This window comes from Suillus plorans (assembly GCF_016647745.1).
Source record: "Suillus plorans strain S12 chromosome Unknown HD556scaffold_1, whole genome shotgun sequence".
In the NCBI taxonomy this organism is placed as follows: Eukaryota; Fungi; Basidiomycota; class Agaricomycetes; order Boletales; family Suillaceae; genus Suillus; species Suillus plorans.
In genome coordinates, this window is record NW_024537385.1 from 97127 (window position 1) to 124810 (window position 27684).

Genomic DNA, 27684 nt, shown 5'->3' on the forward strand with positions numbered 1-27684 from the left:
ATTTTGATGATGATCATTAGAAGTCCACCTCGACTTCGCCACACGCGCATTGACACTATCCCTCAAATAGGACAGTGTTCTCAAACGATCCCAGGTCGTTGTTGTCAAATCAAACTTATCAGGATGGTAGCTATTATGCAAGTTTGTGAAACAAGATGCCAATGATCTTACAGCATTTCCCTGATCCGTGCCAGCCGCAAATTACAAGAAGCTCTCGAGAAACGGCATCGATATATAACGAGTCGTACGTGCAATCCATAAACAGGTTTTTGAAACGCGGTGTTTATACCGCCACAGCGAAAACCAGCCTAAATTCAATCAAGTCGGGCCCCGTAATGTACTATATCTTCGAGTATTAGTACTCACTATTCGGGTACTCAAGTTCCCCATTCACTGACCCCCACTCCCTTCAATATGACCCTAGTCTCAAACAGTCCCAGCATGTGGCCGTATATCGATTTTGATCACATGCAAAGCTATTATGTAGGTTCGTAAAGCAAGCCGGTTGTTGTTGGCTCTATCATCGACCTTTTAGTAATTGGTTCCAGTTGGGTCCACTGTTGTGGTGATATATGATTGGGGTAAGCAGGACACGGGTTACTAGTTGCTGAAGAAGTTTCTGATGTTTCTGTGCTACTCTCAAGCTCTGACATTCGAACGAGAGGTAGGTTGATGTCATTGCTGGCAAAGCTGCCGTCTCATCACTAACTGTTTTGCAGGTTGAACTAGTCTGGGTGAGCGCAGTACTACTATGTTAGAAGTCTAAGGACAACTGGATGATAACTCAAAATAGAAGCGACGTTGGTCCGTCATGAGTGTTTTATATCTCGCTGTACGTACCTTACCAAGTTGCAATTGGCAAGTGCGCTTACCTTACGACATTCCAGTTGCGCTATGGTGGAATTCTATACGCTATGTATGTTTGCAAGGTCATCACGTTGATACTCAAGCTGCGCTAATCAGCCATATCTCGTAACCAGCCTCGATATACCGGGTGTGTCTCTTCGACCTTTAATGTCTTCTCACATATACCAAACTGTGGCATGTAGCAAATATCACGACAGTCTACGTGACAGATGCTGTGAGTAATCCGAGCAATGCGTCCCATTACCGTCCAACTCACGATTCTCTCATGTAGGGGTGAGTGACATTCTCGATGTCGTTGATCAAATGTAACATCTGAACAGCTGTGAGATTGGACTTGGTCCCCTATAATGCTCATTGCTGATTGTCTTTTTCAGGCATTTTTTTCAATTTCGAACAATGGTGGATGTTTACTATCGCAAACATCATCCTGGGCGGTGAGTTATTTAGTTTTAGTACACCGCTATTATTAACTTGGCTGAAATATCATGCTAGTGATCATGATCGCTCGGTTGCATGCCATGTATCAGCGATCGAGAAAAATGCTCATCTTTCTCGTTGTATTCTTCCTTGCCTTGACGATTACTAGCGGAGTAATCACGGTAATACAAAGCTCGCATCTTACAGGAGGTAATGCAAAAATGATTTTAGAGTGTCAGACTCACAAGACAAATAACAGAGGAGGTCGTCCTCTCTGGTACTTATCAGTGCAAAGACTGGGGAAATAGCTTTCTTCTATCAGCTGTCACTTGGATACTCGGCACTGTATGGGAAGCTCTCGCGTTGTATCTTTCAGTCCGTATTGCTATAAAGCATTTCCGCGAACGACTATTGACAAGATCGATTATTGAGGACGTTTTCACGATGTTAATAAAAAGTCATGTGTTTTACTTTGCAAGGTGAGCTCGTAACATGAGCAACTTATTGTCATTTTAACGCTGAAGTTCCGCACGTTAGCTTTCTTGCTGTTGCTTCCTTCCGCATGAGCTTGGTCTCTCCAAATCTACCGGTGGGCCCATCCGCTGCTGACTCATATCCATCTGACTGCTCCTCGATTGTGCAGGACGGAATTTCTGAGGGAGATGTGCTTTATTTCGCTGTTGCGCTGATTTCCGCGCTTTTGCAGATGTTTTTGCTGGGACCGCGCCTCGTCCTCAGCGTTCGAGAACACAGCACTAGGCTTGTGGATGACTCCGACAGAGCAACTGCCATGACTACGATTGCATTCCAGGAGTGCACAGTCGTGTCGACTGATAGCGGTGTGTAGTATGGGAAATGCTCCATGACATTGATATCTTGGCGTTGGTGTATTGCAGGAAGGTTGAGAATGCTGTTTGGATTTCGGAGTTTCGCCATGGTACCGTATGATTGATATGTATTATGTTTGAGAAATAGCCTCGCCGTATATATGGCAAACCCAACACGTAGTAAATGTGACTGGCCAGGCGTCGGCGCGCATCCCTAATTATAAGGCATAACTAAGCACTTATCTTCGGGAATGTCAATTAGCAAGTTTACATAATGAGGCCTCCGAAGTAACTTTCAAACTAGAATCAATTGCGAGATGACCGATGTGATCAGCTTGCTCACATTTTCAGACACATCCAAGGCATTTACAGCTTACCGGTCCACAGTAGTCGACGTTGATAATCAGTCGGCATCTCATCCACGCAAAACTCCACGCTTGGACGCCGACTCTGACTCCGGTTCTGCATCCAGGTCGCGCGATAGTGTTAAAGGCAAGAATGTCGACAGAGGTGGCCCAGTAAGGATTCAGGTCCATGGTTTTGCAGGTTTGCATTCCATTTTGTTCTTGAGGTGTGGCGCTCATGTCAGGATGGTGGGCATTGTAGGCGGTATCGTCGGATCTGCGTTGAACAAGGTTTCTGATAACTTGTTTGTGCGGCTATCTCGCAGCATCAGGGCACTCTTGGAGAAAGGATCTAATGAGTTGAGTACGACGTATGAGGGTGTCTACACCGCATGCCGGGGCGTCGTGTGTGTTGCTGGGAGGGGTGAGGGTTTGTATGAGATGTTGAAAGCCGAAATCCATAGATGCGTCAATCGGCTGGCGGAAGAGCTTGAGAAAACCAATAAGGAGGGTGTAGAGTGGATCGGACATTTCGTCGAGACGTGTGCATGGTTTGAGGGACAAGTGGTGAGTGACATACAATGAGTTTTGGGATTTGCCAGGTTATTGATTCACGGATTCATGTCAAGGCACTGCTGGAATCACTCCTTACCTACCTCGATCGTGCTTATGTGCTCAAGAATCCTAGTCTTCCTTCTATTCAGTGACTTTTTCTTCATGAGAACTCTTTGCACGTGCTGACGCTCAGAACTTCAGCGACCTCGCATTCACTCGTTTCAGAGAGCGCATATTTAGCGGTTATTTCATTGTGGAAAAGCTTCAGAAAGGCATATCCACATGGGTCACATGGGAGAGGAACGAAGGGTACGTTCTTCGATATTCATTCCATTCATCTGCCTAGACACAACACTCACCCATCAACCAGACAGGTGCACATCCACCGCCCCTTCCTTAAAGAGCTTGTCTCCCACCTCATCACACACCACGTTTACGATGCGATCTTCGAGCGACACTTCGTCGAGCAGACTCGGGAGTACTTCTCAAAAGAGTCGTATCAGATGGTCGAGGTCGAGAAAGCCAAGGCGAAGGTATTCCTTGCGCACTGCAACCAGCGGACGAATGAGGAGCAGGGTAGAGCAAGGGATGTGATGCTCGATGGTACGATCGCGCTTGTAAAGGATGCCGCTATTCGGGCGCTGTTTGAGGGGAGGCTAGAGTGGATGGCTAAAGAAGGTTAGTGTGACTGGGTTCATGGAGTCGTCGTGCTGACATTGTGCAGTCTTCATGGAGTGCAAGGGCACTGCTGATCTGAAGAAAGCGTATGCGCTGTTTTCATCGGTAGACGGCCTGCCCGTGCTTTGCCGGGAGTTCAAGGCTTATGTCCAGGTGGGTGTCTCATCAGCTCTTTCCCCAAACTCGCGCTGATATATTCATGCTCTAGAAAACAGTTCAAGATCTCGTGAAAGATGCATCCAAGGACGACGAGATGGTCAACCGTCTCCTCGAGTTCAAGTCCTTTGCAGATACAACACTGAAGGAAGCATTCCTCGATCCTTCCACTAAGCAAAACAACCAAGACTTTTCCTATGGGCTCATCGATGCGTTCACCAAGGGGTTCAAGGCGCGGCGTAATAAGCCTGCCGAGCAGATTGCGAAGCATGTCGATAGACTTATGCGCCATGGACAGCGGGGCATATCGGATGCTGCGTTTGAGGCATTGCTGGATGCTGCTCTTGCTCTCTATAGGTTTACGGATGATAAGGATGTGTTCAGAACGTTTTATCATCGGGCGCTAGCGAAGAGATTGTTGCTGGAACGCAGTGCATCTGATGATTTTGAGAAGGCCATGCTCAAGAAACTCAAAGAGAGTATGTGATATGGTACCTTTTGTTTTTGAAGTCGCGTGCTGATCATTGGTGGGCAGAATATGATCCAGAGTTTGGGATGGGAGATCATATGTTCAACGACCTTGCGCTTTCGCGAGATATCATGCGGGAGTATCACGCTCGTATCAGGGATGACAGCTCCGCAAAGAAACTCTCTGTCATGGTTTTGCAACGCAGCGTCTGGCCGTTCCTTGCGCGAGAGAAAGATGTGGACTTGCCTTCTTCGGTGAGCGATACGGTTTCCGGTGTCCGCGTGAGCTCATGACAATGACTAGATGCAAGCAGATCTGAATCATTACACAACTTTTTACAAGATCAAACATCAGGGGCATAAACTCGATTGGGATCATTCGCTTGGGACAGCTACGGTAAAGGCGCGGTTTGCGGCTGGTCCTAAAGACCTCACAGTCAGCTTATACCAAGCTGTCGTGCTACTTCTCTTCAATAAGGAGACAGAGATCGGGTATAGATACATCCTAGAGGAGACGCGTATGGGCAAGTATCGGTTAATTTTCACGATTGTTATGAGATACTGACGTGAGTTCCAAAATAGACGACGGGGAGCTGAAGAGGACGTTGCAGAGTCTGGCATGCGCGAGCAAGAAGGTGTTGAAGAAGCGTCCGGTAGGGAAGGACGTGAACGATAACGACGTCTTTTACTTTAATCCGGAGTTCACCGATCCGCGGGCGAAGGTGCACATCAACTCTATTCAGGCGAAGGAGACGGTAGGTTTCTCTTCTTGTGATGAAGCGCATCTACACCTCTTATTCGGTTGGTTGTCCTGTAGGCCGAGGAAAACCAACGGGCTCAATCGCACATCGAGGGAGACCGGAAGCACTATTTGGATGCAGCGATTGTGCGGATTATGAAAGCGAAGAAGGAGCTTTCACATGAGCAGTTGAAGAATGAGACGATTGATGCTGTGAAGAGTCACTTTGTGCCGGACGTGAGCGTTATTAAGCAACGGATTGACGGACTTGTCGAGCAGGAGTATTTGAGACGGGATGAGGAGGACCGCAATTTGTATATTTACGTAGCGTAGGGACGTATGATGTGTACTGACGACGTGATATAGGTGCATCGTTTGTTGGCTATCGTGGCTCGACGTTCAACGCTCATGTCTGTTTTTTGAGGGTCATTTAACATCTGCACATGCACGAGGAATCCCAAGGAAAAACACTTTCCTTTGTTGATAGCGTAGCTCGACATCATACACCAGCGGTTTTCACGGCTGTCACTACCTTCCTTTTTGGATGACGATGAGATGGAACTATTGGCCGAACGGTATTCAAAATCTGTCTGGGCACTGTCGTATCATGCAATTGGTCCACTGAGACAGGTCTAAATCAGCGGATGGATTCGACCGGACCATCAGCGTTGTCCAACATGGTCCTCAGAAATTCGGATATTTTTCGATGGAGGTTTTCTGGGTAGTGGTCAACTGTTTGCAGACCAGCAAGAAAATGATGGCTTACTGGCGCGGTCGACCGCTTGGATATATTCTTCATTTGCGTCTTGCGTTTGTTGTTCCAGTGCTTGAAGTCGGTTTGCCTGTTCCACAGTTACATTTTAGCTGTATCAAAACCTGCGTACGCCTGACCTGCTGCTGTTCTGGTTCAGGGACCGGTAACGACTGAATGAGATATTCGATTTGTTTTGCCTTAACGATAAGATCCTGAACGAGCTCGTTCATGTTTGCTAAAACGTTGTTTAATCACCACGACTGCACGCATGCCTAGTCACACACACCTTCGAATAATTCCGGGGCATCGTACTTATCCGGATTGCGAATCTTTGTTATAGGTATCCGCTCGCTGACTTGCAGGAACGTAGACCTGGCAGTGAGGTAGGTGATGGTGCTTGACATGATTGTTAGGAGCTGAAACGTGCTGCTTAAAATTTTTAATTGGGTTAAGAGAGAATGGAGCACCCACGCGTTGGATTTCATCTTGGAGTTGAGTGATACGGTCCATGTGCGAGAGTTCCTGCAGCATGGCGCTGCCGGAGGGGCAGGGAGCTTGTGTGGCAGAATCTTGGTTGTAGGTTTGACAGCTTGGATCGTGATGCTTACTCATCACACTTGATCTGCTACAACCAACATGGGGAATGATGGAGGCAGCATTCCCGACAGACGCGACCTCGTAAAGAACAAAAAGAAGGCAGAACAAGCAGACAAAGCAAATCAGACTCGTGCTGTATGGTTTTTCTGTGCTCTTTCAAAGGTGAGCATATTTTGTTTCGGCGGCTGAATGCTTCTCATGGACTTCCTAGCGTCCCTTGCAAGAGCCTATCGTGTCTTGTGCTCTTGGGAAACTGTATAACAAGGATGCCATAATTGAACATCTACTTGATAAGACCGCCTATGGAGATGCGGCGAAAATATGCGGACATATACGTTCGTTGAAGGTACGTGATAGCTCTGGTATCACCATTAACATTTAACTGACTTATCACTCGTTAGGACATCAAAGTCCTTAAACTAACCCAAATATCTCCACCTCCTCCGCCTGATTCATCTGCTGATGTCGCCAAGTTCGTGTGCCCGCTGACGTTCAAGGAAATGAACGGCGGACAACCTTTCGTTTACATCTTGACTTGTGGATGCGTTTTCTCTCAATCTGGTCTGCGTACCGTCCTTGGTTCTTCGCCTTCGAACGGAAATACTGCCGCGGACGAACAACTAGAAGTCTGTCCACAGTGCGCGACCAAATTCTCTAGGTCGTCTGACATTTTCATGATAAACCCACCCTTGGAAGAGGAGGAACGTATGTACGCTGCGATGGAACTTCGTCGTTCACTAGAGCCTGCGAAGAAGTCAAAGAAGCGTAAGGCTGGTGCAGATGCTGTGGCTGACGAGGTCGGTACCAAGAAGAAGAAAGCATCCCCAGAGGGTCACTCGCCTTCTCCAGCACCAGGTTTGAACCCGAAGATATCTGCAGCATCGCGATCTCTTGCCCAGAGTCTTGCTGTGGAAGAGGCGAAGAGGAAGGCTGGCATGAGCGATGCGGTCAAGTCGTTATACCGGGACAAGAACGATGCTCCTAGGAAAGAAACGTTTATGACTATGGGTACTTTTACAAGAGTGAGTCATTCATTTGCTCATCGCATTGGTTCGAGACGTTGACTTGGGTTTTGTACAGTATGCGTAAATACCGACTTTTATTGGGTGTAGCTCTGTGTATGATACTATATTACATAATTCATACATTTTGTATGGTTTGTTTCTTTTGCTCAAATGTATAGGTTCTGGCCGCTGAATTTTTCAGCTTTAGCAAGGATCAAGATCCTTCCACCTGCAACAGATGTAATGACTCGTCATTTGAAAAACAGATACGACAAACAAATGGTTCGGCTCTTCAGGGTAGGATCGTGCCATTGCAAGGGCTCACTCAACTCTGCCGGTTTTTTTTTTTCAGGCCCCTTCACACAACGGGTGCATTTTCCCCCTCAGAGGTGCGGCCAATCGACTTCCACAGCCTCGCTTGCGCGCGCGGCATTTATACACTATGATACAAGAAGGTTGGCACCATCGTTGAGGTTCTTTACCATCCCGCGGAATCCCGGTTCATTATTTACAAACTACAATTCGTTGTTCATCCGTCCCAGAATGTCCATGACCGCAACTCGTTCAAATAAGGTTGATTTCCCTAGTGCTTGTGAAATGAATTTATCTCTCGATTTGGGTGTCATGCGAAAGAGTTGACGTAGATGCTCGTCTGTGCAGAGGCCAGCCCGGACGATGGCTGAATGAAAATGAAGAAGACTTGGTGTTGCTGAATCTAAGCGAGCGGATAGGAGAGCTATACGTGACGAGGCAGACCGGGTACGTCTGCTTATCAGGCCGCGTTCTGGAGAGACGCAAGGACAACTGGGAAGCGACTTTCGACGACAGTGACACTGTAAGATATATTGGGCAATAAACTTTACAGTGGAATAGGAAATCCAAACCTGTGTCTTCCGAGCCAATTTCAGCTGATTGTCATTTGTTAGCACAATCCATTAGCAATCCTCAAAAGATGATCAAAATCACCTTTTCTTCAACCAATTTAAGACGTTGGAAATACAGGTTACGAACCAGTACATCAACCGCCCAGCCGTCTTCGTATTGTATCATGAACGATAATTCTGTGTCCAGTAGTACCTGCAATCCAGATTTCAGACTCGAACATGCCCGCGCTCTGTCAAAGTACAATGGAATAATATCTCTCACCTCGCGTTTTAGAAAATCCAAGCGAGATTGAGGCAGATCTCCGTACAGTTTGGATAGGTCCAAATGACGAATAATCAATTTCCGAATTTTTCTCTTAATAGAGGCAATAAGCCGAGCCTTCAATACGACACAAATTTCAACAGTCACTTGCCTTGGCATACCTGAGGGTACATTGGTCGATGCGTAACGCTGAATTGAAACAGCGTATAGGAGTTCGAGATTGAAAGAGTTTTCTGAAGGTTCTCTGCGAAGGGCGCTTGATAACGAAGAAATCTGCGTCTGGCGATGCTGCTCAGCCATCGTTATCATGCACGAGTATGATGATAAGTTGATTGTCGTCCGAACAACAACGGTGCACAAAACCCACATCTTCTGGAGTCGCCTATACTCTGCACAGACCAGGCGGAGGAAGACATTCTTTGGTAGGTCTGTCTGCAGCGGCTGCTCAACGATTATCAATTTATCACGATGGTCTTTGATGATTTGGCAGCTGAGTCGCGTGCAGTCTTTGTTCACTATAATCTCAGCGCGTGTGCCCGTCTTCTCGGCTTGTTCTCCTATTAAGGCTATCGTAAAATGCATGTAACATACCTAAATGTATATGACTTGCCTCGATCCCTCTTCTTGCGGCTGCCGATGTTTAATGTCCGATGAGAGACCCAGTCGATGTGCCAGATTTTTCCTATCTTTGAGGAATCGAGCGCGATAACTCGAACGCGAGGAGCTAAGGTTGAGAACCCTCGATTCCGGACTTCAAAATGACCCTGATAACTCCTTCAAAGACACCGCACATCCCCTTCCGTCCACCCTCGTGTCAGTGATTAATCGATCACCCCATACCAAGTACCGAGGTAACTGTGACTCAACGACTAGGATGCGGGTGCGAGTCTGTCTGAGTGAGTCAACTTGAAATTTGAACACGTGAATCTCAAACGATCAGTGATCATGAAGAGTTGTTCTGATCGGGGGAAATGTTCTTCATACAACTAACTTCAAGTTGGACGATTCGGTCGTTAATCCGGATCTGCCTCTGGGTGAGTAGTTGTACAAGTCAAGCTGCTGACTCGGAATTGCAGTTACCTACAACTTGTGGCATTGAAGTTGCAAGTCACTGCACAATTCCGTACTTACCGGACTTGCCGTGATGCTCCGGTCACCACATGCACGTGATCGCGTCACTAATGAACTCCGCTTGAAGCGAAGGACCGAAAGTGGGACTTCACCATCACCAGCGCTATATATATCATTACTTCTCAGATCAATCAAGTACTGATTCATCGCCACAGCATAGCCAGAAATCAGTGATATTCGTGTTACAAAATGTGTTCACATGTGGTGCCAACACTGCTTCTGCCCAAGATGGAATCTATCTACTCAAGCTCGTACTGTTCCTTTCTCCTCCGAATCTCGTACTCGTCTGTTGACGAAGAGTTATAATGTAACACTCTAGGCATAGCCCAACCTAGCCACAGACGGAGCTTCCAGAGAACAAGTTCATCAATTTTCTATATAAAGAATACAAGAACCGCAACTGCAACTTGATCTACACGGTGGAGTGCACAAATATTTACCCGGTATATGTACATATAGCGCGAATGTCACCACTGTACGTGTACCAAGTTCACCTCTCACCCACATCAGCAAAATCACTGATTCACTTTTTGTACTTAAATGACTTAATAAGCACAAATATGCAAAAATCAGCGGGCAACTTAATCAGGCATGTCAATCTCTGATTCTCGTCTTAATCTTACTTATCCCTCTGGTAGTCAGAAGAAAAAGTGCGCATTGCAAACAAACAGGAAAAATAAGGAAATATAAGGCGGCAAAGCAACTTGAATGTATTAGTAATAGTACTGGTAGAAAACGGGTAGGAAAAATGTGCGAGTCTGTTATTGGCATCAGCGGGAAAGAAAAGAAACATTGTGTCAAAGCCCATAGTACTAGGGTAGTATTCTATTTAAAAAAAAGAAGTCAGCAATGATAACGCTAAGTGGAGAGAGAAACTTTACAAATGAGGGCGCGCTCGTCAATGCTCTGAGTCTCCTCCATATCTTCATCCGAGGCATCTCCCCTCGCAGACTTCTTCATTGTCACGAGTTCCAAATACAAACCATTATACGTTCCTAAATTCTAAGTCCTTTAAGCGCCCAGTCACAGCGCCTGTTACTAAGAAAGTATTTATAGTCGAAGATGTCCCAACAACGGCGTCTATTGTAGAGTTACCTAAAGAACCTATGAACGAGTCACGTGACTTATCGGAGTATGCCGGACTAAACTTTATTCCAAACGACCCTGACAGAATGTTCCAGAACCTTACGGTTGTTGCAGCACACGTCATGACATCATAGTTATATATAGAATCGTACGATATCATCTTATTATTTGATTGGTAGATAGTTCAGACTCAGTTTCGATCTCAGTTACAAATATGTGTATATAGGTAGTGTCTTGTAGTCAGTAGTTCTTTAGTTCAAACCTCTTGTATCTCCTAGTGAGCAATCCGAGACGTACCTGCTGCCTTATCCTCTTGTGATTATCTTGTTGTTTGAGTCCTAGTCTCTGCCCAGCGTTAATTCGTTATTGGGTTGTGACATTAGGTTTGAACTATAGGAGACTCCGACTCTCGCGTTACACTCTCGCACATCTCTTTCTTTGCTTGGCCATATTGAAAGTCCTTTCATATTGTCATTCAAACAAAGCCGTTTACTCTTTGCCCGGTCTAAACAACCGAGATCTTTTTATCATCCTTTGCTCACTTGAGCGCAAAACTTCATACCTATCCGCTTTATTAGTTAGTAGTCCTATACCAGGCCCTGTCTTACCACAGCCGCCAGTATACGGAGGTGTTGACGACATTAGGCGTCTCGCTACAACTTTGAGTGCTGGCCCAAAACCCTGCCTGCTCAACGTTACTATAGTTTCTTTTTACCTATCCCTTTTTCATCATGCACGTAGGCATTCGTATCGAGTCAATAGCGGAACTGTCTAGACGACAAACCGTGCTTTCGACCTACGAGGATTTAGAGACATACCCTAGTGAGACTTGCACTTGTAAGCTTCGGCTGGAAGAGTGATAACTTGTCCTAGGCTTGTACCCTCAAAACGGAGATTGCATTGTCTCTAGTTTTTCCCACTCAATCGAGTGTAGTTACATATCCTTTCTAGTCAGTATTAGGGAAGCGTCAGTGTGGGATTTTACCAGAACCCCTTGACCCTGAGCCAGTGGTAGATCCGATCAGATATCGGGGACCGCTCAGTTTTCCGTTACATAACTTTCTTCTTTTCATCATCATTCCCTTTCGGAAGAGCCCTTACGAGCAGCTCTTCAAAGACATCAGTAAATCGGGTTCCAGAACACAACTGGTACTATGTCTTCTCAACCACAACAACCGCAACCGGCGCAAACTCAGGAGCAATGGTTCCTGCAATACGTACAGGACCAAATCTCCGCTACCAGTAGCATCCTTCTGCAGAAAATAGCAGAGCTAGAGCAAAAGAACCAGGAACTAGCCACTAAAAATGGAGACCTGGAATTACGCTTGAAAGCACAGGAGGATGAATCGGTCAGGAGAGCCGCTTCGCAACCATCATTCGGAACAGCGGGGGCTGCGATGATGGCACCCTCAACCCCAAACATTAAATTCGCCAAACCTACAGACTTCACTGGAGAGAAGGACTCCATAGACGCACAAACCTGGGCTGCTCAAATCTGCCTGTACCAAACACAATGGCCGAACATCACCGAAAAGCAAAGAATCTCGGTCATGCTATCGTTCATGAAAGGAACAGCTGGAAAATGGGCGCAAAAATACATTGAGGAACATGCCCAAGGAAAACTTACCATGGAAAAACTCGATGAAGACTTCTCTGCTATGTGGAAGCAAGAAGATCAAGAAGGGAAGGCGATCAGAGACTTAGATTCTCTGAAACAAGGATCATCAGTCAGTCCCAGAGTATGCAGCCGCTTTCAGACAAAAGGCTGCACACACTTCATTCTCCGACTACGACCAGCGACAGAAGTTCAGAAATGGACTTCAAGACCGCGTCAAAATACAGCTCGCACATGTCCCTTACAAGGACAAAGACACCATGAAGAAACTGGTGGAACACGCGATCCAAATTGGACTGCAATTTCGAAGAGCTAGACGCGGACAAAAAGAAGACTACTGTGGTGGACCCCGAAACAAGGAGGTCCCAGGAACCATGAGTCCAGAGCAGGTCCAAGTAAGGAAAGTGATGCCATGGACGTCGACTCCGGAAAGCAGAAGTGGGCCCCCAAGCCCCAAGGAAAGACTGGATCTTTCAAATGCTACCGCTGTGGAGGAGAAGGCCATATGGCTAGAAACTGCAAAGACGCAGTCGCGCCAAAAGCGCAGGTGAAGGCTACTACAGTGCCAAAGGAAGAGAACTCAATGCCGCAGTGGTTCAAAGACTGGACTGCTAGCAAAGAAGGCAAGGGTTTTTAGAAGGGTCGAAGTCAAAGTCTGCGAACTTAGACCCGAACAATCGTTTCTCCATTCTATCTACGTTTTCGGATGTATCAGAAGTATATATTAAATCCAAATCTGAGCATTTTTATATTCCGATTACGTTGAAAGGAAAGAACCGACAAGCAGACGTGAAAGCGTTAGTGGACTGTGGAGCATCAACACTATTTATAAGTGAAAAGTTTGTGAAAAAGAACTGAGGTCCGGTGTCGTAAATTATTAAGACCTATTCCGGTTAAAAATATTGATGGCTCGCTAAATGCCGCGGGATCAATGACACATTTCGCAGAACTAGGTCTAAAGATCGGTGATCATGTTGAGGATGAAGCAGCCTTCATGGTTACGGACCTAGGAAACGATGATGTTATTATCGGCATAGATTGGCTAAGATATCATAATCCGGAAATAGACTGGAATGCTGGACAATTTGCACTTTCTCGATGCCCGGTTAAATGTATTACAAAAAAAGAACAAAGACAAAAAAATAAAGAAAAACGAAAAGAACAAAAAAAGACAGAAGAAGTGCCAGATCTGATTCCCACAGAAGAGGATGACGAAGAAGACATGGCGATGAAAAGGGCGACGGTCGAGGAAATAGAAGATGAAGAGTATCCTGGAGAATGGATCAAATATAAAGCCTCGGTTGCCACGGAACAGAAGGTTGCAGAAGAAGCAACGAAGGTGAAGAAATCGGTGGAAGAGATGGTTCCCGATTGGCTTCACGATTACCTGGGAGTTTTCTCAGAAGAAGAATCTAAGCGCTTTCCTGAAAGAAAGAAATGGGATCATGCGATAGATCTTAAAGATGACGGCGATCTTCCGCCGAATGCGAAACCCTACCCTTTGTCACCAAAAGAGATGGACACCTTGAAGGATTGGTTGAAAGCTGAAACCGCACTGGGACGAATTAGAGAATCACAATCCCCAGTGGCAGCACCCTTCTTCTTTGTGGCCAAAAAATATGGCAAGTTAAGACCAGGTGATGGACTATAGAAAGCTCAATGAGAAGACGGTTAAAAATGCGTACCCGCTACCGAGATCTCAAGACTTGATTGATGCTTTAACCGGTGCCACGATGTACTCTAAGATGGATGTACGATGGGGGTACAATAATATTCGCATGAAAGAAGGAGACGAATGGAAGGTGGCCTTCAAAACGCCGTTTGGTCACCACGAACCAACCGTAATGTACTTCGGATTAACAAACTCCCCTGCCACGTTTCAAACGATGATGAATGAGATATTCAGAGATCTAATTGATGGAAAGACCGTAGTTGTCTATATCGATGATATTCTCGTATTCACGAATGGCGATAAAGAGCAACACCGGAGGGTTGTACGTGAGGTACTGAAACGACTAAAAGAAAACGATTTGTATCTGAAGCCAGAAAAGTGTAGCTTCGAACAGTCAGAAGTCGAGTTCCTCGGGTTGATAGTGGAGAAGGGTGGTGTTTGGATGGACCCTGTGAAAGTAGAAGGAGTAATGAAATGGCCTGTACCCAAATGTGTTAAAGATATTCAGGCATTCATGGGCTTTGCCAACTTCTACAGAAGATTTATCTTCGGGTTCTCGGACATTGCCAGACCAATGAATGACTTATTACGGAAAGATGTCAAATGGGACTGGACGGAGAAACAACAAGATGCGTTTGATGAACTGAAGTCAAGGTTCACAACAGCTCCGATTCTAGTCATGCCGGATGTTGAGAAAAAAATGAAAATAGAAACCGATGCTTCCGATTACGCAACCGGAGCGGTTCTATCTCAACTGATGGAAGATGATTTGTGGCATCCCGTAGCTTACTATTCGAAGTCGATGAATGATGCAGAACGAAATTATGACGTTCACGACAAAGAATTATTAGCAATCATTCGAGCGTTGGAGGAGTGGAGACATTATGTGCAGGGAAAGCCTCAACATGTGGAGATCTGGACGGATCATAAAAACCTCGAGTATTTCATGACGAGCCAAAAGTTAACAAGAAGGCAAGCCAGATGGAGTTTATTCCTGGCGGAGTATGAATTTACACTCCAACATAAGCCTGGTGTAGTTAACGATAAGGCAGACCGTCTATCTCGGAGAGAAGACCACAGAGGGGGGGTAGAAAACGACAATTCTGATCGCGTTCTGTTAAAACCGGAGTTTTTTACCGTAAAAGCTGCTAAAAGAGGTCAAGTTCTAGTGCAAGGAGAAAAACAATTGCTGAGAAGGATAAGGCAATGCACAGAACGAGAATCTGAAGTCGCTAAAGCGTTAGAAACACTGAAAGCGGCACCGGTACAACTACGCAGAGGGATTGAAGAATGGAATGTTGAGGATGGATTGGTGTTATTCCGAGGACTGGTTTACTGTTCCAAACGATAAAGAGATCCGCCGAGAGATATTGGAGTTGTTTCACGACTCTCCACCGGCTGGACACCCAGGACGAGCCAAAACCTTAGAATTGATTTCCAGAAATTATTGGTGGCCTTCAATGACGAAGTATGTCCACGATTACGTAGATGGCTGTGATAGATGCAGAGCAACGAAGATTCACCCAACGCAACCACACGGTCCGCTTAAACCAAACGAAATACCAGCGGGACCTTGGCAATCAATCACTTGTGATTTGATAGTAGATTTGCCTAAAAGCGAAGGGTTCGACTCTATTTTTGTCGTCGTTGATCGATACACAAAACAAACGCACATCATGCCTACAAAAAAGGAAGTTGACGCTCGAGGAATCGCGAAACTTTTCTTAGATAACGTATGGAAACACCATGGAACTCCGAAACAGGTGATATCAGACAGAGGAACACAATTCGTCTCTAAATTTATGGGACAAGTGTCGAAACGCCTAGGCATAAAATGGAACATGTCAACGGCTTATCATCCTCAGACAGATGGACAAACGGAAAGAATAAACCAAGAAGTCGAGCAATATCTGAGAATGTTCACGTCTTACCGTCAAAATGATTGGGTAGACTGGCTTCCACTAGCAGAATTCGCTCACAATAATTCTGTCACTGTAACCGGTCATAGTCCATTCAAAGTACTCTACGGATATGATCCAGAGTTTACCTTTTCACCGATTTCCAATTCCAAAGTACCTGCAGCTGATGAACGAGTGGATGTAATGAAAGAGGCGAAAGAAGACGCAGAAAGTATGCTGCGCATGGCTAGTGAGCAGATGAAAAGATTCTACGATAAAGGAGTAAAAGACGCACCACAGTTCAATAAGGGAGACATGGTCTGGCTCAACGCCAAAAATATTCACCAGAAAAGACCGAATAAGAAACTCTCCGACAGAAGACTTGGTCCGTTCGAAGTGCTTGAGAAGACGGGTGATGTAAATTACCGCCTGAAACTTCCAGCAAAATATCAGATCCACCCAGTATTCCATGTAGAATTACTCACTCCGCATTCCCCCTCGACCTTAATCCAAAGACCTCCACATCATCGTCCGCCTGCCAGAGATCGTATCAGAAGGCGATTCCGAATGGACAGTACGAAAAGTCCTAGACTCGAGACTGCACAGATCAAAACTCCAATACCTAGTAGAGTGGGAAGGATATCCGATAGAAGAAGCGACATGGGAACCTGAAGAGAACCTCGAAAATGCACGGTTGAAAGTTCAAGAATTTCATCGGCAAAATCCGAAAGCATTGAATCCCCGCAAAATTAATAAATCGGTGTTCGAAACACAGGAATTCTTGGAATGGCGTTGAAACTTTATCCGCCCAAATGTCTTTCGCGATGACGCTCAACCTAGAGAGGGGGTAATGTCACGAGTTCCAAATACAAACCATTATACGTTCCTAAATTCTAAGTCCTTTAAGCGCCCAGTCACAGCGCCTGTTACTAAGAAAGTATTTATAGTCGAAGATGTCCCAACAACGGCGTCTATTGTAGAGTTACCTAAAGAACCTATGAACGAGTCACGTGACTTATCGGAGTATGCCGGACTAAACTTTATTCCAAACGACCCTGACAGAATGTTCCAGAACCTTATGGTTGCTGCGGCACACGTCATGACATCATAGTTATATATAGAATCGTACGATATCATCTTATTATTTGATTGGTAGATAGTTCAGACTCAGTTTCGATCTCAGTTACAAATATGTGTATATAGGTAGTGTCTTGTAGTCAGTAGTTCTTTAGTTCAAACCTCTTGTATCTCCTAGTGAGCAATCCGAGACGTACCTGCTGCCTTATCCTCTTGTGATTATCTTGTTGTTTGAGTCCTAGTCTCTGCCCAGCGTTAATTCGTTATTGGGTTGTGACATTCATATACCTTCGTGCGCGCGAAATAATGATTAGTTTAGAGTCCTCGTTCCTGTTACCGATCGACTTCATGTATGCTTCCGTCTCGTCGTGCCAATTGGCAAAGGAAAATTTGTAACATCCGCTCGACATCTTGCCCGTTACCTTGTTACGTTTCGCCGGGAGCTTGACAGAAAACTTGCCAGTGGCCATAGACGCGAGAACTTCATCGACATTGATGATGCTGTCTTCGACAAACTTGAGGGCACGTTCAAGCTGGAAACAATCAGAAAAGAAACATGGTTTCAAATTTAAAAAAACTCACGGCAACGACGCAGAGCACAATAACACCGTCCATACCTTTTCCCAAAGTGAGCTCGTCAGTATTCAATGCGGGTACACTGGCATGGTCAACAATGGCACTGAGGTGAGTGGATGCGATCATTTGCAGTACAAATGCGGACAGGTAGGCTGTCTCCCGCGATATGTTATCCGGGTCTTCATATACGAACGCGCAATCCTTCAAGAGTTGCTTGGCGACGAGGCCATTTGGTGCATCTTTGATGCGAGAGCAGAAATCAACGACGATCGCAAGCGCTGTTGAGCCGATGTTGCTCCTCCACTCTGAGAGCCGCTGTTGTGTCTAAAAAGGTGTATGAAAGACACGACAAAAAATAACAATAAACTATGAACTTACCACTGCGAATACGGCACCATTTGAATTCACCTTGTATTTGACATCAGGGTAAACCACATCAAAGATCTCCTGCAGCGCATCTGCCATCAGAGACTCGGAAATTTCCCATGGATTAGCTTGACTTCCAGCCCAGAGAAGTGCTGTAGACAAGAAGGCCTTCACCCACTTTGAGTCGGCAGGTACCGGGAGATCATTGTTGCGATATTGACCGCGCGGCTTAACGACCTCATTTGCAGTAGCCTTCTGTGAGGCCGGAGGGACTTGGGTGCTGGGAGGAGGTATGACATCGTCGTAATAACCCGCTGGAACTTGGGTTGAGGGCGGAGGCACAAGATCACTGTAGTTGGTAACCTCAGAGCTTTCTTTCTTCAACTTTTTGGATGGTGGAGGGGTAGCGCTCTGAGATACCACAGTAGATGTCTGAAATACACATGCTGAATCAGATCATCACACAAGACGAAAAAATCCACATACTGATGTAGTTTTGCAAGAAACACGGCCCTTCTCGATGGCCGGAATTGATGTAACCTTGGGCAAGAGGCTTTCCTGTGAATCATCAGCCGAAAAGCCAGAATCATCAGTGGCCTCAGACGCGGTCTCATCAACAAAATCCCTGACATCATCAGCCTTACGTTTGATACTACCCGGCTGAGCAGAAAATGTGATCTGCTCAGGCTCAGAGTCACTCTCGCTGGCAGGAACGATTAGAGTAGACTTCTGAAATTTAAATGAGTCCTTGAACTGATGGGAAGGACGACTTACTTTAATCGCCTGTTTCCCTTTCTGCCTAGGCAGTACAGCTGGACGCTGTTCAAGAGCCTTGGGGTCATCAAGACTATCGTCGCTGACCATGAGGACATCATTGGACTCAGGTGCGCTAATCGACTGCTTCTGATTGATGTGCGCAGGTTTGGCCTTGGAACTGGCCTTGGAACTGGCCTTGGAACTGGCCTTGGTACTGGTGGATAATACTGATGAGGGCGGAGTGGTTGGAGCATGAGAAGCAGAATAGATGTTTGATGTGGAACTTGGTGCAGTGGACTTTGGTTCAGTTGGTACATCGTTAGCCCAGTTGTTGATAAGACCGCCGAGAGAGAGTTTTTTAGTTGTACTTGAAACCGCACGATTTATAAAAAAAAGTGTTGATTCACTGAGTGAAAACATTGTTTTGATGAAGAATGTGTTGGACTTACGACAAAGGCGTGTTGTTGCCTTTCTTATCACTCAAGGCACGTGTATCAGAATTGATGTGATCGGTCTTGCGGGCATTCTTGATGGCTTCTTTCAGCAACGTTTTTGCCGCCTTCTCTTTCTTCTTCTTCCCATCAACAACTTCAGTTTCTCCATCGCTCAGTAGAGTGTCCTCTGGACCAACACAAGTGGTTTTATCTGGTGAGTGTCAATATCAGTTTCTATTCTCAATGTGACGTTTATCATACCATCAGTAATATCTGTGCTAGAGATTTTCTTGCCTCATCAGCAATATCTCACATTTCCTTTTCGGTCTGATTCATATTATTGCTCTGAAAAAAGTCGCTAAGTAAAAAAAGGAAACCTCTGATGTTACTGATTCTACTGATTTCACTTTTTACAAACTTGGTTCAAATCAATATTGTAGTATAAGACGCGAAAGTGAATTAAGTGCGGTAATACATTTTTTTTTGACAAATATGTTAGTATGCGATTGGTAACAATAAAAGATGAATATACTTCGCGCACGGGTCTGGAACAAACAGACACTCTCAGTTGTGCCGCGTGCGCGCGAAGGTAAACGTGTACTACTCGAAGTAAGTAAAGGTGAATATGTGAAACTGTGAGTACCTCACCTCAGCCATGCATGCGAAGGCCAACATCTGAGGTGCGAACTGCTGAACCAGAGTCTTGTGTGGTGCGATTGGTTAGGTTGGGCTGTCCCTAGAGTGTTAACTCTAGGAGGGACAAAAGTGTGGAAGCCGCTCACCCATATAAGACCGATTAATGTGGCTGGTGTGGATGGCGGAGCTTTGAACGGAAGTTGAATTTCGCACGTTTAGGAATAAGCGTGTCGATGCAACCTTTTTGTTATTCACCAGAAGAATGCTTACTACTCGCGGCGTTACCCGCCTCTCACATCTCAGAAGTTGTTGCCTGCCATTCGCAGACTGTGAGTGTGCTGATCCTCCTTCAAGCTCAAGCCATGCTGATAGTAATACCCACCTCTCGGAAGTCGTTGCCCACCGTTTGCAGACTGTAAGTGTGCCGATTCTCCTTCGAGTTTAAGCCATGCTGATCACAGTCCTTTCCCACCAGTCGCAGGTCTGCAGCTTACCTCCCACTTCACCAGCGAGGCAACAGCGAAAACTTGGATCTGTCAGCATCACGGCGTTTTGTACCATTCAAGTTTTTACTGCCGCCACCTTCATATTGCTCTTCATCGTAGTATTACAGTTGAAGTTTTGTTCACTCGCAATTTCGACTGCTTTGTCTAACAGTATTCGCTCATTTTCTAAATCCTATTTTAATTGACTTTTTGTCGTGTTTCATTACTTCACTTATTGTACTGAATGATCACTTTTTCATCTTACTACCAGAGCGATAAGTGAAATTAAGACGAAAATAAGAGATCGACTGGTCTGAATAAGTCAGTGTTTGCTTATCCAGCGCTCCTACTTATTTGTGCTTATTAAGTCATTTAAGCACATCAAGTAAATGTGAGAATTTCCTGATGCTACAGGACGAGGACGAACAGGCTTTGCCTTGATTCCTCCCCGCACTTGGGCTTCAAGAGCCTCCATAGTATCCTCAATACCAGCAATTCGTTCAGCGGCTTTCTGAATCCGCACGCTCTTCTCTTCAGGGCTTTCAGTCGCATGTGGGTCGTCAGTGACCTTCGAGCTCTTGGTACGTGATTTTCTCTTTCCATTCTGGAGTCGCTCCTCAGCTTCGGCCTCTAAAACAGGCCTGCCAGGATGAGCGTTTGCATTCGCTGGACGAGTTCGACGGGCGGACACTTCTTGCGGGGCTTTGGGTGCCATGGTTGACTATTGGAGTTGATGAGAGGAGTAGACAAGGTAGAGCAAATAACTGGGGCGCGAAAATTTACAAGGTACTGGTCCCTCTTACGTTCTTGAACTTCCGCAGGCATCGGCTCAATTTTCGACGGTACTACCCTGCCTCTAGTCCTAATTAAGTTACTGTAAGAGAAAGGTTCGCATTCAGTCCTCCACTAGCTTTCTTTCTTCATTCTGTACTCTAGCATGCCGCCCTGCTCTACTCAGTACACTCGAAGGAAACATATTTCATATCAAATTCCTTGTGGCCGTCCTGGATGTAATAAGTACTTCAAATCTCTCAGCGGACGCACAAGGCACCGCACTGCAATGCACCCAATTCTGAGCAGTGCAAATACAAAGGGAGCGGGGTCGCAGGACATGGACATTGATGGTGAGTCTGGCATCCATTTCACTCAGTAATTAGGTTCAAATCACTCATCTCTGGTGCCGCCAGCACAAGAAGAAGATTATGATGTGAATGCTGGTGAGTCCCATCAGTGATACCCAACCCACAACAGTTCTAATGCTACTTATTAAAGATGCACCGCGCCTTTCATCTCCACCACCACCAGGGCAAGTTGACGGTGATATTGGTGGTGAGTCTCAGTCTTGATATGTCAGCGTGTTTTATCTGACAGCGCCTTCTGAAGACGCCTGCCATTCATCTGTACCACCAGCTCCTGACGTAGACGCCGAATTCTATGGCACGGGCAAGAACTTGTACCGCAACTATCACGCTGGTTTGAACAGTGAGCACACTTTATTCTTATAGCTCATCTAATGCTAATGAAGCCCCAGCTCAACCATGTGATGCAAATGGCCTTTTTTTACCGCCTGGTACTCCACCACAGCCTCTCACAGAACAGTTACCTGATGACTGGTCACCATTCCGCAACCGTACTGAATTTGAGACGGCCGAATTCTTGTACAGCCGCGCACAAATGTCCGCGCCCAATATAAACACTCTCCTTGATCTCTGGGCTGCGTCACTCCTCAAACATGGCGATATGCCGCCTTTTGCGGATCATAAGGACCTCTACAAGACCATCGACAATATTCCGATTGGTGGCGTCAACTGGCAGTCCTTCAAAATTCAGTATTCCGGAGAGAAACCTGATATACCGGATGTGCCTTCGTGGATGAATCAACAATTCGATGTTTGGTATCGCGACCCTCGTGAAGTTGCACGCAACATCCTCGCTAACCCCGACTATGTAAATGATTTTGATTATCGCCCTTTCCGTGAATATTCAGTCAGTAAAGACGAACGCCGTTACCAAGACTTCATGTCAGGTGACTGGGCCTGGCAGCAAGCGGTATGTGTCTTCATATTGGATGTTACTTCCTTGTATTGAACATTCTTTCCAGGATATCATCGCTACTGACCCTGACGCGCTCGGTGCAACATTTGTACCCATAATACTTGGAAGCGACAAAACAACTGTATCTGTTGGCACTGGAAACAACGAATATTATCCATTGTACCTGTCTATTGGCAATGTACGCAACAATGTCCGTCGAGCGCATCGAGATGCGCTCTGTCTTGTTGGCTTTCTTGCCATTCCAAAGAGTAAGTCTTTGAAACCTTTTCATACTGTAACTAAACTCAGTCTTGCAGCTACCAACGAGCATAAGGAAACCGAAGAATTCCGTGACTTCCGACGCCAAATCTTCCATTCTTCAATTGCGAAGATACTCGAAACGTTCAAGAACCCTATGTTAAAGCCCGAGATCGCGCGTTTTGGTGATGGCCATTATCGACGCGTCGTTTATGGGCTAGGACCATATATTGCCGACTATGAAGAGCAAGTTCTACTCACATCCATTGTGAGGAATTGGTGTCCAAGGTTCGTCTCGCTAGCTCTTTGCTGTTCTCTTAATGTTGAATACTCTCAAAGATGTCTCGCTCCCCGTGGAAAACTGGACGACGAGGATGCGCTATGCCGATGCGAGGCACACAGAGAGGCCCTTTTCGAGGAAGACACGTCTGATGTCCTGCGGCGTGACTTTGGTATTGTGGGGTCTATTGTGGTATGATTTGTTCACTCGCTGCAGTGTTCACCTGACTTAGTATAAACATTTAGCCTTTTACTAACGACTTTCCTCGAGCCGACATTCATCAACTGATTGCCCCGGATATCCTTCACCAAATCATCAAAGGCTGCTTCAAGGACCATCTTGTGACATGGGTGGAGAAGTACCTCCATCATGTTCACGACAAAAGGGAGGCCAAACGTCGAATGGATGACATAGACCAACGACTCGCTGCCGCTACTCCCTTCACTGGTTTGCGACGTTTTCCACAGGGCCGTGGATTCAAACAATGGACCGGGGATGACTCTAAGGCACTCATGAAGGTACGTTTTGTTTTCTGATTGACATAAGATTTGTTGACTGATACAGTACTGTTCAAGATATATCTACCTGCGATAGAGGGTCACGTACCGACAGACGTTGTCCGCACGTTTCGCGCATTTTTAGAGTTCTGCTATCTCGTCCGAAGGAACGTCATCACGGAGGCCACAATCTCACAAATAGAAGATGCTCTACGCCGCTTTCACCACTATCGCTCAATATTTCTTCGGTTAGGTGTTGTCCCTACATTTTCGCTCCCACGTCAGCACTCGATGAAGCACTATCCTGACCTTATCCGTCTATTCGGAGCGCCAAATGGTCTATGTTCGTCGATGACGGAAAATAAGCACATTAAAGCTGTGAAGCAACCGTGGCGTCGGTCGAACAGATACAATGCGCTTGGACAGATGCTTGTGACGAATCAGCGACTCGACAAAATTGCCGCTTTGCGTGTAGACTTCATGAAACGCGGTATGCTCAATGGTACATGTCTTAGCGATGCTTCAGGTCAGTAAATCAAGACTCTGATATAATGCTTCGCTGATTTCAATTAGGTTGTCTCGATACTTCATGCAATAACCCTCCTGCCGAACCTTCCGATATCATTCCTGATACTGCCAAGCCCAATGCTGATATTGACGACAATGTTGACGAGGGTGAAATTGATAATGGGCCGACTGAAATCGAGGCCCATGTGCAGCTTGCACAAACAACCCGTACGTATTTTGATCCTTTCACTATATATCACTCACTCACATTGATATCAGAAGTAACGCGTGCTCGAACCGTAGCAGCGCTCACTATCGAGCTTTCTATTTCGAACTTACAAGATCTCATCGGTCACTTTCTCTTCAAACAACTTCACCCTCATGACCCTCGTGACCATGCCACCATCCCACTTGACAGTTTCCCTGTCTATGACGGGAAAATCTCTGTAGTCAATTCCGCATCATCAAGATTTTATGCGCCGAGTGACTTAAGTGGGATTGGAGGGATGCGAAGGGAACATATTCGATCCTGCCCTAAATGGAGGAATGCGCACGCTCGCTATGACTGCATGTTTATAAATGCGCAACCGGACCTTGAAGGAATGCGAGGGCTTCAAATAGCACGCACGCTATGCTTCTTCTCCTTCAGATACAAGTTTGTCTTGTACGAGTGTGCCATGGTTCATTGGTTTGATGTCATAGGTGATGCCCCTGATGAAGACACAGGCATGTGGGTAGTTCAGCCATCCTTTGATGGTCACTCTCCGAATATTTCGGTGATACACATTGACGCAATCTATCGCGCAGCTCATCTCCTTCCCGTTTATGGTGTTGATTTCATACCTCGTGCTATCAACTTTTCGAACTCTTTAGATAAATTCCGCACTTTCTATGTCAACAAATTCGCCGACCATCATGCGTTTGAAATCGCATTTTAATCTTGTACAGCTCAACTCCCCTCTCCCATATCTCCAACGACACATCCGGCACCAAATTTGTACTCCCTTCATTCGTCCCGGCGCTCAGCTCCCCTCTCCCATATCTCTGCATCCTCACGAATACGAGGATATCAACTCCATGGAGACCTCGTGCTGGGATCGTCTCATCCATGGCCCCTGGTGCACCAGGAGGCGCACCCATAGCAAAATCATCATTTGGCTCCAATGATACGAGACCGTCCTCCATGCCCACTGCCATTCCCCCGGTAGTTATTATTCTAACCTAGGTCCTGTATTCATAGTTGTCAATTAGGTTACAAAATATCTTATCGCACTTAATTTACTTTTACATCTTATTAGCAACATTTGTTTGAATCACGTCTGCAAAAAGTGGGTACCAGTAAAATAAGTGACATCAGAGCTTTCCTTTTTCTACTCAGCGAGATCAGTAATACAAATCAGTCATGTAAGTGCAAAAAGTGACTTGGAGATATTGCTGATGGTAGCGGTGAGTGTGGTTTTTTGCTGACTTCTCAGTCCACTAATGGCTGCCACGCTTTACTACCAAAGATGTGAGTCTGTTTGAAGTGTGTGCTACCTGAGACCGGTCACTGATCGGATTTGTCAGGCTGGATGATGTACACTATATGGGTTTTGACGGGTGTTGTGGTATTTGCGATGCTGTGGGGTGAGCTTTGCACTTGCGAGACCTCAGTGATATTGGAATGACTGAAACATGCAGCAAGTCATCATCATCACTCGGTTGCATGCCATGTATCAACGATCCAGAAAGATCCTGATATTTCTCGTTGTCATCTTCCTGGCAATCAACACTTTTGTTGGAGTGACAGTCTTAATGTCAACGATGCATACTTCAGGAGGTACACTTAATTATGGACGAAAAAGAACGTGCATGGGGCTCATTGATGGATACCAGAGGAACTCATTCTCTCCGGAACCTACCAGTGCACGATTGGCTATTCAGGAGATCCCATAGTTCTGGATTCTGTTACTTGGATACTCTCCATTGTTTGGGAGGTCCTCACACTATGTCTCGCAGTCTGGATCGCAGTAAAACACTTCTGTGAACTACGATTACATGCGACAGGAGGGATTATCGGGGACTGTTTTACTGTGTTGATTAAAACTCATGTGGTTTACTTTGCGAGGTAAGTTCATATTATAATTATTGTCCTTTTTTCCGTCGAAGGGTCGGACTTGGTAGCTTCGTCATTGTTTCGTGTTTCTCCCTCATCCTTGATTTCTCTCCGACATCATTAACGGTATGTCAATCATTCACTTATCTCTACATGCGACCATGATCTATCATTTCTATAGAGCCACAATCCCCTAGAATATCAGACTTTGTTGGGCTTGTTGCAGATTTTGGAGGTCGTGCAGATGTTCGTGCTAGGACCACGGCTGATCCTTGACGTCCGGGAATATAATGCCAAACTTGTGGATGACTCCGATGCAGCAACCGGCATGACCTCAATCGCTTTCCAAGAGCGCGTGCATATATCGACTAGCAGTAGTGTGTAATGCTCAGTGAAGTTGACGAGAACCGTTGTCTAGTGCTCGCAGGGAGCACGGGAAATTTGTTTTTTGTTTCTATTCCAAGCCTCATTGCGGTGCTCAAGTAGTCATTCAGTGTCACAAAATAGATGTCAAGGTCCAAGGAGACATAGGTTTAGGCAATATTTTCGTCGTAGTATTTATTCGAATCATTTGCTATAGGTCTTGACATTGACAATGCTTCAACCAATGTCCTAGATATCTCTACTGTATCAACAAAGGAAATCAGCGTACAGAACGGAAAGCCGAGGAGCGAGAGGTGTTTATAGGCGATGTTGCCGGAACGTTAGATGCAAGTTTCTATTTTCTCCTGCTTCTCATCTTCGAGGACAACTCGTGACCCACCTCTCGTCGTATAGGAAGCACTAGAAAATATTGACTCTAGTAATATGGTGTGACCGTCTTGTAGCATATATAGGTATCGTGCTTTTTCAGGCTTCATGAGCGCACATACATGGATAGTAGTGCACGCGTGTAAGCCAGTTGGAGTGAGTCGAGAATGGGAGGCTCAACGTCGAAATTGAATAATGGCATGGTGTAGCAAATGAATGAGTTGTGAACGTCTGATACTGGATAGGCGGAGTGGTGTAACGGGACGGACTGGAAGGGGAACCAAGGCCAGACCTCCATAGCGGGAGGCTGCGGCTCTCTCTATCCAGGACTGACTACAACACAAACGCAGGGCTACTGACTACGGGCCAGGACTCCTAGCACACCCGACGACCTGCGCCAGACCACCCTGGTACAGTGGTGATTGCGGGCTTTGTTGATCATGCGGCAAGGCCCTCGACACCCTCCTCATGTACTTCAACATTGCTTCGGTTAATTTAAGTATTTTGAAAAGCGGAGGAGGCGCGTCTGGCAGGTGCCGGTGAAGGTGGGCCAAAGAGTCGGGCCCAGTGCGGGGTAGGATGGAAAATTCGGAACAGATAGAACAGCTGTTAATGTGGCTTTGTTGAGCTGCCAAAGCTTTTTGAGTGGTACGAGCGTGCTTCAGAGAGTTCAGACGACGCCTCGCCACCATGCGGAGTGCTGCTGAGAATATTGAACAGGGGAATCTGAATATATCCAGGGTACTAACATCTGAGTATCGCACAACAAATATAAAACGACTTGTCAGTGTGGTTCCAAAACTGAGATATTTGAGGGCACAAATGAAGGGAAGGTTCCATGATCTTTGAAGGGTGCTGTATTGCGAATTTTCATAAGAACATATGTGCATGGCCCGCCTGCAGCAATACTAGTGATAAGACAGGAATCAAAGCTCAAAGGTACAGACATAAAGTCGGTGCACAAAGAGGTCATTATGTG

General features: G+C 45.9%; 6 protein-coding genes across 6 annotated transcripts; 4 read left to right on the forward strand and 2 right to left on the reverse strand.

Annotated features, from left to right (window-relative positions):
- The first annotated feature begins 1180 nt into the window (after nucleotides 1-1180).
- On the forward strand, nucleotides 1181-2187 carry HD556DRAFT_2981 (uncharacterized protein). The gene is made up of 5 exons (XM_041310179.1): nucleotides 1181-1301; nucleotides 1360-1494; nucleotides 1544-1763; nucleotides 1822-1873; nucleotides 1928-2187. The coding sequence occupies exons 1-5, from the start codon at nucleotides 1271-1273 to the stop codon at nucleotides 2129-2131; spliced, it is 642 nt and encodes a 213-aa protein (XP_041167441.1). The 5' UTR covers nucleotides 1181-1270; the 3' UTR covers nucleotides 2132-2187.
- A 206-nt stretch (nucleotides 2188-2393) lies between these two features.
- HD556DRAFT_1315559 (Cullin family-domain-containing protein) lies at nucleotides 2394-5465 on the forward strand. The gene is made up of 11 exons (XM_041301128.1): nucleotides 2394-2657; nucleotides 2718-3022; nucleotides 3085-3158; nucleotides 3212-3319; nucleotides 3381-3688; nucleotides 3735-3841; nucleotides 3897-4323; nucleotides 4380-4567; nucleotides 4617-4836; nucleotides 4895-5067; nucleotides 5130-5465. The coding sequence occupies exons 1-11, from the start codon at nucleotides 2429-2431 to the stop codon at nucleotides 5382-5384; spliced, it is 2394 nt and encodes a 797-aa protein (XP_041167442.1). The 5' UTR covers nucleotides 2394-2428; the 3' UTR covers nucleotides 5385-5465.
- Nucleotides 5466-5688: 223 nt separating this feature from the next.
- On the reverse strand, nucleotides 5689-6336 carry HD556DRAFT_1428075 (uncharacterized protein; the record flags this gene model as incomplete). Its single annotated transcript, XM_041304680.1, has 5 exons — nucleotides 5689-5768; nucleotides 5818-5893; nucleotides 5943-6040; nucleotides 6092-6221; nucleotides 6277-6336. 5 exons carry the CDS (start codon nucleotides 6334-6336, stop codon nucleotides 5689-5691), a joined length of 444 nt encoding a protein of 147 aa, XP_041167443.1.
- Nucleotides 6337-6441: 105 nt separating this feature from the next.
- Nucleotides 6442-7491, forward strand: HD556DRAFT_1435505 (Rtf2 RING-finger-domain-containing protein; the record flags this gene model as incomplete). The annotated part of the gene is made up of 4 exons (XM_041305444.1): nucleotides 6442-6564; nucleotides 6614-6748; nucleotides 6804-7424; nucleotides 7483-7491. 4 exons carry the CDS (start codon nucleotides 6442-6444, stop codon nucleotides 7489-7491), a joined length of 888 nt encoding a protein of 295 aa, XP_041167444.1.
- Nucleotides 7430-9298, reverse strand: HD556DRAFT_3107 (uncharacterized protein). The gene is made up of 6 exons (XM_041310229.1): nucleotides 9163-9298; nucleotides 8920-9109; nucleotides 8704-8840; nucleotides 8553-8645; nucleotides 8373-8483; nucleotides 7430-8314 (listed from the first exon to the last, which is right to left on the reverse strand). Exons 2-6 carry the CDS (start codon nucleotides 8966-8968, stop codon nucleotides 7922-7924), a joined length of 783 nt encoding a protein of 260 aa, XP_041167445.1. The 5' UTR covers nucleotides 8969-9109; nucleotides 9163-9298; the 3' UTR covers nucleotides 7430-7921.
- Nucleotides 9299-25329: 16031 nt separating this feature from the next.
- HD556DRAFT_1522274 (uncharacterized protein) lies at nucleotides 25330-26553 on the forward strand. Its single transcript, XM_041309189.1, has 6 exons — nucleotides 25330-25370; nucleotides 25427-25486; nucleotides 25545-25679; nucleotides 25736-25967; nucleotides 26024-26081; nucleotides 26137-26553. The coding sequence occupies exons 1-6, from the start codon at nucleotides 25343-25345 to the stop codon at nucleotides 26338-26340; spliced, it is 717 nt and encodes a 238-aa protein (XP_041167446.1). The 5' UTR covers nucleotides 25330-25342; the 3' UTR covers nucleotides 26341-26553.
- Nucleotides 26554-27684: the final 1131 nt, after the last annotated feature.

Excerpts from the sequence above, each read along its gene's own strand:
- HD556DRAFT_2981 (XM_041310179.1), top strand. The coding sequence starts at position 1,271 with ATGTTTACTATCGCAAACATCATCCTGGGCG. Across the intron at positions 1,495-1,543 it reads AAGCTCGCATCTTACAGGAG|AGGAGGTCGTCCTCTCTGGT; the intron begins GTAATGCAAAAA and ends GACAAATAACAG. Across the intron at positions 1,764-1,821 it reads CATGTGTTTTACTTTGCAAG|CTTTCTTGCTGTTGCTTCCT; the intron begins GTGAGCTCGTAA and ends TCCGCACGTTAG.
- HD556DRAFT_1315559 (XM_041301128.1), top strand. The coding sequence starts at position 2,429 with ATGACCGATGTGATCAGCTTGCTCACATTTTCAGACACATCCAAGGCA. Across the intron at positions 3,689-3,734 it reads AGAGTGGATGGCTAAAGAAG|TCTTCATGGAGTGCAAGGGC; the intron begins GTTAGTGTGACT and ends GACATTGTGCAG. Across the intron at positions 4,837-4,894 it reads CCTAGAGGAGACGCGTATGG|ACGACGGGGAGCTGAAGAGG; the intron begins GCAAGTATCGGT and ends GTTCCAAAATAG.
- HD556DRAFT_3107 (XM_041310229.1), bottom strand. The coding sequence starts at position 8,968 with ATGTCTTCCTCCGCCTGGTCTGTGCAGAGTATAGGCGACTCCAGAAGA. Across the intron at positions 8,841-8,919 it reads TATAGGCGACTCCAGAAGAT|CATCGCCAGACGCAGATTTC; the intron begins GTGGGTTTTGTG and ends ATGGCTGAGCAG. Across the intron at positions 8,646-8,703 it reads GTACCCTCAGGTATGCCAAG|AGAAAAATTCGGAAATTGAT; the intron begins GCAAGTGACTGT and ends GCCTCTATTAAG.
- HD556DRAFT_1522274 (XM_041309189.1), top strand. The coding sequence starts at position 25,343 with ATGGCTGCCACGCTTTACTACCAAAGAT. Across the intron at positions 25,371-25,426 it reads CACGCTTTACTACCAAAGAT|GCTGGATGATGTACACTATA; the intron begins GTGAGTCTGTTT and ends CGGATTTGTCAG. Across the intron at positions 25,680-25,735 it reads AACGATGCATACTTCAGGAG|AGGAACTCATTCTCTCCGGA; the intron begins GTACACTTAATT and ends GATGGATACCAG.